Raw genomic sequence first — 10,000 nt, 5'->3', positions numbered from 1 at the left:
CTGTTTTCAGAGAAGATATATGTTGGCACTTCAGAGCATGACAATCATTGTTTACAATACATGACTGTATGTACGTTAGGTTAACTCCCATCATAATAACAATACTTTCATAAAAGGCAAGATTTCTCTGTACATTAAGTTGTTAAGATTGTGATAAAGTTACTCCTGCATTGGCATCTACCTGGATAACCGATCTACACTTGGTCTTATTAGGTTCATCTTTTAAAGCCGAGTCAGGTAGACGTTTGTCAAGGGTAAGAAAAGAACCACCTAACATAAACCAAGACCAGTCAAGTTTCTAAAGCAAAAGAGGCTAAAAAAGGAGGTGCAAGTGCTTAAAAGAGATTGGCACTCAGAGCTCAAGGGGAAGGTATACAATACCTACACTGTATCTACATTTAGCACACCATAGTCAGCACAGGCACTTTACTGTTGTTAGAGTTTCAAAGTCTAACTTGACCTTTGAATTAACGTCACAGCTAATTTCAAGAGCAAGGCTCCTTTGAAAAACTCAAAGAACATTCACGTCATTACTTTGAGCAAAAGCAGTTCAAATATCCCACCAAAAAGAAATTCAATTCAGTGAATAATAATTAATTTTATGTAACATGATAAATTTCATTACATCATACCATCATCCTGTCAAGGATTATTTGGGAATGACAAAGTTCACATGTCACTAAACGAAACACGCATTCCTTTTCCAGATGTTCAGGAAGTGAGGCTTTTTTTACCATTGCACCACACTCAGGATGTACACAAGTGACTTTCACATACTCGCAACTGTTAGTGTGAGCCTATGTATTGAACCAAGAACATAACAATATAATAAAAACTGGGAACTTGGAAATGAATCCTTCTGCTTAAGTATTTCGGTGTTTTTCTTACAGTATCTTGGTCAATATCCAGTTTCAATTCTGTAGCCCGAAGTCCGAAATCCACATTCCGTGACCAAATGATAGGGTTACCGGTAAGTGCAATCATAAAATAGTTGGTTACATTTAAAACTATTGTTAATAGCCTGTTCCAGGTTCCCAGATACTCACGAAAGCGAAAAAAACTGCTTGCAAAAAACAAGTGGTGAGGATTGGCTTGAGGCAAGGCCCAAGCCCCCACTTGTTTTTTGCATGATTTTTTTTCGCTTTCCCAACTGTCTGGGAGCCTGGAACAAGCTATGTTGTTAATGGCATTGATTCCAACCAAAACCAGTAAAGGAGTGCTTTACAAGTTTCTATGATGGTGTTTAAAAATATTTAATGATTTTTCTGAACAATACCAGGAGAATATTAGCCCAGTGAAAGATGTTAGAGAGTCATAATGCATAACCAGATATGGCATTGCGTTCAACAAAAACACAAAACTTGTTTCTGGTCACACACACACAATTCTTTAATAAATAATCATTTATCCCACATGGCCTGCCGTGGACCCTTTCGTGGTCTAGCCGTCATCAGGAGTGCCTCTAAATGAGGAGCTATCAAGTCTGAAGTTTACTTTGGGTTCTTTCTTTGAAAAGTCCCTCTACCGCAAACAAGAGAGTCAGAGGCCACACTTTGTTCGAAGCACAGTATTTCAGTGGTTTTTTTTTTATTTTTTGTTACAATATCTTGGTCAATATCCAGTTTCTATTCTGTAGTCCGAAGTCTAAAGTCCACATTCTGTGACCCAATGATAGCGTTAAAATTTTAGAATAGTTGTTTACATTTAAAACTGTCGTTAACAGTATCGATTACAATCAAAACCAGTAAACAGATGCTTTACAAGTTTCTACGATGGTACTTAAAATTATTTAACACCTTTTCTTAACAATACCAGGAGAATTACAAATTAAGTATGTAATTAGCCCGCAAAGATGTGTTACCAAGTGACATGATAACCGGATATGGCATTCTGTGTTACGAAAACTCAAAAACTTGTTTCCAATTCACATTTCCCCGTTAATTTGTCCCGTAGTCTGCAGTAGTTCAGTGAACATCGTTGTTGCCTTCGAATGAAGAGATACTGACTTCGAATTCTACTTGTGATGCCTTTTCTGAAGAGTGTATCTAAGAGGTAAAGAAATCTTACATATGCACAGCCAAATTGCGACACCAAAAACAAATTAAAAAAAAAAAAGATGAGTCAGAGCTGAATTCTACACTTTGTTCTTTGACCGAAGTTATTAAGGCTATCAAAAATCAATGTCTAGTCAATCACCTTTAGTTAGTTATTGAAACTTTTCATTACAGCCCAGGAAAAATCTATAACCACAACCCATACAATCTGTTTACCAGTCATGATTCCATTCCAATTAAATAATGTGCATCATAACAATTTTCGCTCTTTACACATACGTCACTTTATGATCACACTTTGCCCAACCGTCAGGTTGCAGACTTAAGATTAACACTTGATGTGAAACACAGGTATAAAACAACTAACGACTGAGCAAAAACCCAGGACAGTATACTGACCAAGATGTAGATTTAAATAAAGAGAAATAACAGCCTCACCCCACTCATCATGTTCTTTGGGCTGGAAGGATTATTTATATTATAAATATTATATAACATTATTATTTCTATTTATCATTATAAAATTTGTATAGGATTCGACTCCATTTTTGGACATCAAACTTTTTTAAAAAATTCTTTTTTTGGGAGGGTCGCAATTTGGCTGCAGCCCTAGTAGGATCTCCTCTTTCAGAGGCAATTGCGATCATCACTAAACCACGGACGGACAATAGGTGACATCAACGATATCTTCCCTATTCTACAATCGCACTTAACCATATGACTGGGTCATGGAATGTGGACTTCGGAATACGGACTATGGAATTTAACGATATTGACCAACATACATGTAACATAAATCACTGAAATACTGGGTTTTAAAGGAAATCAGCTCAAATTCCTTTGAAGAATTAAGTGTAGGCTACCCATAGCCTCTTGTTATTTACATGTATAATATGTGTGAAGTCTCTCAGAGGCAGAACTAAAATGGCTACTCTCATGTACAGTATACATGTACCTTTTGACTTCTAGTCTTTTAAAAAAGGGAATATCCAATATGGCCACCTGCTTCAATGGAGGTACTGAAAGATCTATGTCCCTACAGATCTCTGTAGATCTATGCTCCCCATTCCCCCAAAAAGACAATGTACTGTACATCCCAAACTGGCTGTATACAGCTGTAACTCAAAATGGATAAAGGGGAAACTGTAGTGCTGCATCAGTGCAGACGCGAAACACAGAAAAGGGTTTATGATGATCTGGGATGACATGGTAAATTGACCACCATAGAGAAATGTGAAAACCGACATTTCGAGTCTTGGCCATTCTTCAGAGTGAACTGTGAGGTGAATTGCCCTTTGCAAAGGGCTAATGTTTGAAACGTCAGTTTCAATTTGCCATATAAACCCACTTGATAAACCCTTTTATACGGCTATAAATTATATTAAATCAAATGTTTGCTTTTAACAAGTTACATTGTTGGAGGGGGAAGGGGGCACAGTGAACTTGCCTCGTGGAATAGGTTGATGTTGCTTGATTTACAGTACTGTACATAAACTATGTTTTTCCCTATTTTCATAACGTTTTTGTTAACTGTCCCGAGGAATTGTGTCCCCCATTATTGACTTCTGGTTATCCATATGCTCACCTCAAAGTACTTAACTTCTCCCTTCCATTTACATCCATCATCCATGAAGGTACAATGAACAACAAAGGCTTGAACTTCCCGTCTCGTAAAGATATCTGGGAAAACCTAAGTAATGTAGTGAGGAACACTGTCAACAAATTAACCGTGACTATACATGGACTTACATGTAAATGGTTGAGATTTTTTACAAACTGTACAAATGTATATGAATTACCTCTGTGAAATGAGCTGTAGATTTCTCTCAGTTATGAAGGGAGGAATCTCATAAAATTGGGAAATTCCCAACCCTGCCTCAAAATTTATACTTTGTACATTAAATACAAGTATTCAGGGGAGCCAGGAACACAATGACTATTTAACTTTACCTACACACCGTCTGCAACTGATTGGCCATTAAAAGTATGATGGTGACAAGGAACTAATGGAACTACATGTATATGTGACAACAGGTAGATGAAACATAAAGTTGATTACAATTTACCAGCAAACAACTAAGTAATACTCTGGCACGGCATGCAATTTTTTATTTAAAGTGTAACAACCTTTAAAAACAAAGAAATACATACTAAACAACAAGACGTCTGCAATTACTACCAGAGAAGCAACAATTAAATGTTATTATTGTCCCCAATGACAACCCAGCAAAGGTTAGGATTAAGATGGCAAGCCAAATTGATGACTGTAAGTAGAGTAAGATGTCAATGAGGACATTTCTGTCACTCACACAGTGCCTCCAACTTAAGGTACATGTAATTCCCATAAAAAAGATGTACTATCCAGATTTTTTTAAAACTTGGCACAAGACATTTAAAGAATGCAGTAAAAAGATGGGGTAACCATGCTTGTTTTCGCGCTGTATGCCCTTTATTGTTAGTATTTTTTGCCGATACTAGTTCAACCGGAAAAATTTTTGTTATGTAGCAAAATTAGCCACTAAATATTACTGAAAACTTGAACCTGCTTGTTTGTCCGGGCTATAATCTTTAAGTAAAGTGATTTCAAATTGCTCAATCTTGCAAAGAAATGTAAGCAAATTGGACCGCTACAGTCATCACCTTGTACTCAGTGTCTGCAGGGCCCCAAATGCAGTTTCACATCATAAATACTACAACTTCTGCTATCCAACTTTTTTTCTCCTTAATTAAGGACGGTATTTTTGCCCCGGTTTATGATTATGCAGGAAACAGAGATCTTAACAAGTGTTATTGAAATGCAAAAAGAAAATAGGGGGTAACCACGCATTTTTCAGAGATAACTGATGAATAATATTAATTTGTAAAAAGCTTAATAAAATATAAAGCAATGTATGGCGTTCTCTCTCAATCTGAAGCTTAATTATCTGTCAAAAATACATGGTTACCCCCAATTTTCTTTTTGGATACCAAGAGTACTTACTAAGATCTACTTTCTCTGGGTAGTTTTAAACCACGTGCAAAAATATCCCTGTATTAGTACGCATCACTGATAGGAAACCCAAGTATCACGAGATGCGCAGAACGCATGTGCAATAACAAATAGGCGCCATCCTTAAAATATGTTTTCCGTGTACCTATTACGAGTAAATAAAACCATTTAAATTGGGGGGTCACCATGCTCGTTTCTTCGAACACGATAATAAATAAATGGCAAAGTGGCAATTTCGACTTCAAAATGATCTTTTTCCACGAAAGGACTGGGGTGAGTTCCAAAACAACACCTTCTTAACCTAGAAGAATTGTCATGATTGCACCTAAAACCTCTTGAACAGCAAAAGCGGCCTGTGTTGCCTCTCTTCAGATGGCTGACATGAAACCCCGCTATCTCCGAAGTCGCGACGTTATGCGCAGTATGAGATGCGCAGTGCAAAACGAGGGAATAACCTTAAAGGTTAGGATTAATTTATGAAATTTGCAGAGCAGGTTGCCTATATAAACAAATAAAGCAATCCGGATTACATGTAAGAGCCTTTTTTGTGTTTAAGGTAATAAAATAATTGTTAAAACTACCAGTGAATTAAATCCCAGTTTTAAGTCATTACACTTGTATTGTCTTGTTATGTTCATTTGCATATCAATTATTTTCTTATAAAAAGCCAGCCTTCGCATTCTAATACAGCGAGTAAATCTCAGCCCGAGATAAAGAAAAAGGAAAGGAACTTTATTTTAAGTGTCAAGTCATTCTAGTGCTGGAGCACTAATATTATTGGGGACACTGTAAACTGAAATTAACACTATTAACACAATCAAGCCAAAGGTTAAATGGTTTTTCAGGAGAGGGGAAAACTGGAGTCTGGAGTACAGGGAGAAAATTTAACCTCTCAGTGCAGAGTAGAGAACCAACAAACTCAACCCACATGACGTACCAAGTCTGGGAATCAAACCTGGGTCACATTGGTGGGAGGCCAGTGCTCTCACCACTCTGCCATCCCTGCACCACATCAAGAGGATGCACTAACAAGCAAGAAAAGGAAAGTGTACAACTTAGCAGCAACGCAGCAAGAAGTACACTGTACTTCCAGAAGTTTTGGCCAGACACGAAACAGCCCAACGGAAAGAGCTCTGGCAAGAGCTTGAAGTCAAATTCAACAATTCTGAATACATAATAGCAAAAGAGGGACCCCCATTCACAAGTAACAGTCGATGCTTTTGCTTTAAAAGAATGGAGTTGACGATTCAGTCCAACCTACAACGACGACGTCAAATGCGCAGAATTTATTTCTGCCGTTTGTCATCAAAAATGCAGCATGCAATAACATGGAGTCTGATCATCAAAAATGAGATTCCCTTAGGGAAGCAGTCAGCCCTCTTTCTACCTTCTTTAAAGGGGTAACTACCCTGAATCTATCTTTCTGTCTCCTGTCACCTCACACGAAAACTGGAATTTTATTGCTAGTACGAGTGCCATCAAGGTCTTCCGGCCCTTACAGTCTGCCTGTCAATATTTCAAAAACTTTAAGAAAGGGATTATATATCTGAGCCTCTGGCATTTCTAGTTAACGACTCCTTTTCTAATGGTAATTTCACTGATAAATTGAAATTAGCAACGATTACTCCTATCTTTAAAAAAAGGCTCTAGACTTGATAAAGATAATTACAGACCCATCTCTGTCCTCTCTAATTTCAGTAAAATATTTGAAAAAGCTATGTATCATTGTCTCCATTTAATACTTGGAAAATTTGAAGACCCTCACCCCTGCATCCACTTCAGTTTGGTTTTAGGGAAAACTGTTCTACATGTACTATGCATTCACTTATCCTATTCGCCAGTCCATTGATTATAACTAATTTGGTTGTGGTATATTCATTGACTTGAAAAAAGCCTAAGAGGAAATGTGCTTGAACAGTTTGAATCGTATCTAACCCACTGCAATAATTATGTATGTGTTAACGGTCATAACTCAATTTGCTGAAATTGCAGTAAGGAATTTGCATAATATTACTATTATAATAGGAAATGTTGGACACTGACTTACGAACGTTCTTTGACGTTCAGGTAAGTCAGTGTCCAACATTTCTTACAGTAATTACCGGGTATAACTCAATTTCTCAGCCAGTAATTTGTGGTGTTTCCCAAGGATCAATTCTAGGACCCCTTTTATTCTCACTATATGTAAACGACCTGCTCAACTCCTCAATTAAGCCCTCTACCATATGATACTAACCTTTATCTCTCAATAAGAAACCTCAACCAACTTGAAGTAACTTTAAATCAAGAACTCAAATCTGTTGTTGACTGGATGAAGTGCAATCGTTTAGCAGTTACTGTAGTATCTCAAAAACTAATCTTATTCTCTTTTACTCAAACAAACTTAAGCCTGACCAGTCTTTTTGCGTTAAAATTGATGATGAATGTATTAAACAAGTTGACTTGACTAAGTACTTTAAGGTGCAATTTGTGATATGAATCTAACATGGAAAAAGCATATTAATTAATTAATGAACTTTGTCCCAAACTGTCCAAGACCCTCGGTATCTTGTCAAAAGTAAGACATTTTGTCAATCAAGATATTCTTTATAAATAAATTATGCTCTACTACTCTCTTACTTATCTTATTCTTATCTACATGTATGGTGTTCATGTTTGGGGCTTAACATTTCCCTTGTTTCACACACCATTACTTGTTATCCAAAAGAAACCAATACGAATTATAGCCTTTTTCGAACCGAGATCCCATTCTGCACCCCTCGTTAAATTATATTTACTTAGTATACTTTATATCATCAAATTACAAGGGTACTCTCAGACAATTACGTCTATCTTTTAATCCTAACCTGACTCTATTTTTCTCTAAACTTAATTATTTAGACTCCAATAAAAGTTTCTCCAATCATCTGAGCTAGTGCATATTTAACCTACAGCTGTAGTTGAAATGAGGAACACCAACTTAACCTAGGTAAAAACGGATTCAACTTGAGGACTGGTTCTACCGGTAACATACAATGTGTACTTCCAGAAAATATCCATACCCCCACCACAGAGGGAATTTCATATAGGACCCCCTCCCCCCCCCCTCCCCCCCCCCCCCCTTCGGACTTTCCGTTAAAGCGAGGATGCAGTAACCCCCCCTCCTCCCTGGAAATTCCAAAAATTGTTGAACACCCCCTATACCCCCTGGAAATTATGTTCTTCAAAGCAAACAACAAGCAAGAGGCCGTGCATCTAGCGTCAGGCACCTATTTAACGTTGCATACCTGCATAAGTTCAAGGTCGCGAATTACCCTAAATACATAACCTTAACTTTATTATTTTTATGTATACAGAAGCTGGTCTAAAACGTAAAAATACAGTATTTTCAGTATTCGAAGGGAGGTACTACCATACTAGTTGCAAATAAACAGTGTTTTGAGCTGTTTACAAAATTATTAATGTGTGATTTATTAATTTAATTACCCTTGAAATGGACACAATCGCAAGCACATTTAATGATGTATTTTTTACACAATTATGTAATGAAGAAGAGAAAAAGATAGACTAATGAGTTAATAGCAAGTTTTCTGTACTCATCTCGCCAAATGATAGCCTCTAATACATAAAAGATGCTTCACAAATGCAGTGATCCTCGATAAGTATCCAGCAAGAACATTCATTGGCAAGTTACCAGTCCCTCACGGACAACTACTACTACTCTTTTGAGACTGGTGATGAGTAATGGCGGCTCCTTTCCAAAATCGTCTTTATTTCGCCGTTTTATTGCTTCCATAGCACTATTAGGAAAAAGGAAAACTAACTTTGGCAACTGCAGTACTGACAGAAGTATCATAGTTTAACAACTTAAAACTTCAGAACGTCCCACGAAAGTTGGTAAGCGGCACCTTCTAATGTATGAAGTGAGTCGATTGATTTCCTTCAAAAAAGTTGTCTGTTTTGTGGTTGACCAGTAAATTACTGTACTTTCGTATTTCTTTTACGACACTTTACCCTAATGTCTCAAAAATATTAAACATTATCCAATCAGAGCCAATAATTGTCTATGATACAGAGCAGTCTTTCATACGACACACTCTGCCCAATCCAATCGCTAGAAATACTAGCCCAAATCTCTATTAAAGGAGCTTGCCCCAAATAGTTTTAGTTTGAATTAAACATAAGTATCCGTGGCATGCTCACTTTTTGCATGCACATGCTCAAAAAATTGTTCAACTTTTGAACATCATCAATGTTTCATTCAAACACTGTTACATGGGATACAAAGTAAGCAAATTTGTTGCATTATTCTGAATAACATGGGCACATAAATTACTGAAAGATTTCTCATTTTGGAGACCAAGATAGCAGTTGTGTTTTCACTAGGACAGTTTTAGCTAGATAAAGTCAGAAAAGTCCGGAAACAAAGTAAAAACATTTTGTATAGTGTTTAGCGAGTTAACAATGCCAACTGTTTTCACGAGAAAAACAACAGGTTTTCTCACCTTTACGACAGGAAACTCACGCAGAGTTACACTACCTCACAAGATGGTTTAACTCGTCCCAACAAATACCACAGCCAATCGCACCGCATGTAGTGACAGATGCCTGCCAAACAATCTAGCAAAATTAATTTATTTTTCAGACGCTCGCCTCGTGGTTATTCGAAACAAAACCTTGTATGCTTGTAAACATGGCTGATGCTCAGCTGGATGCTCAGATCCCTCATCCAGGGCCTTACCTGTTTCACAGCGTCGGCATGCAGAATCAATTCCCGCATTGCGGGTAGCCAGCAGTTCTTCCATACCAAGTTCCTATGCCACATGTGTCACCCTCAACAAGCTCAGTCCCGAGCAGCGAAAGTGAAAGCACAACAACGGAAGAAAATCCACAGCCAGGAGCTAGGACCAGGAACCGTGGCTCTAACTGGAAAGACGCGGAGACAAGGTATTACAGTATGTAACTTGAATTGTGGAGG

At 37.4% G+C, this 10,000-nt stretch overlaps 1 protein-coding gene and 1 pseudogene across 2 annotated transcripts in view; one reads left to right on the top strand and one right to left on the bottom strand.

Moving 5' to 3' along the window:
- The window catches only part of LOC138031744 (TNF receptor-associated factor 2-like), a 55,647-nt gene that overhangs the window by 7,765 nt on the left and 37,882 nt on the right, over window positions 1-10,000 (bottom strand). For both annotated transcript variants that reach the window (XM_068879367.1, XM_068879372.1), the window contains 2 exons: window positions 3,640-3,744; window positions 633-797 (listed from right to left, as the gene is read on the bottom strand). In XM_068879367.1, coding sequence (XP_068735468.1) covers window positions 633-797; window positions 3,640-3,744 — 270 coding nt within the window. The remainder of the gene's footprint in view (window positions 1-632; window positions 798-3,639; window positions 3,745-10,000) is intronic.
- The window catches only part of LOC138032384 (uncharacterized), an 883-nt pseudogene continuing 304 nt past the window's right edge, over window positions 9,422-10,000 (top strand).

The sequence above is a fragment of the Montipora capricornis genome, chromosome 2 (genome assembly GCF_036669925.1).
Source record: "Montipora capricornis isolate CH-2021 chromosome 2, ASM3666992v2, whole genome shotgun sequence".
Taxonomy (NCBI): domain Eukaryota; kingdom Metazoa; phylum Cnidaria; class Anthozoa; order Scleractinia; family Acroporidae; genus Montipora; species Montipora capricornis.
Note: the sequence above shows the minus strand (reverse complement) of the source record. Positions and strands in the feature narration are given on the sequence as shown.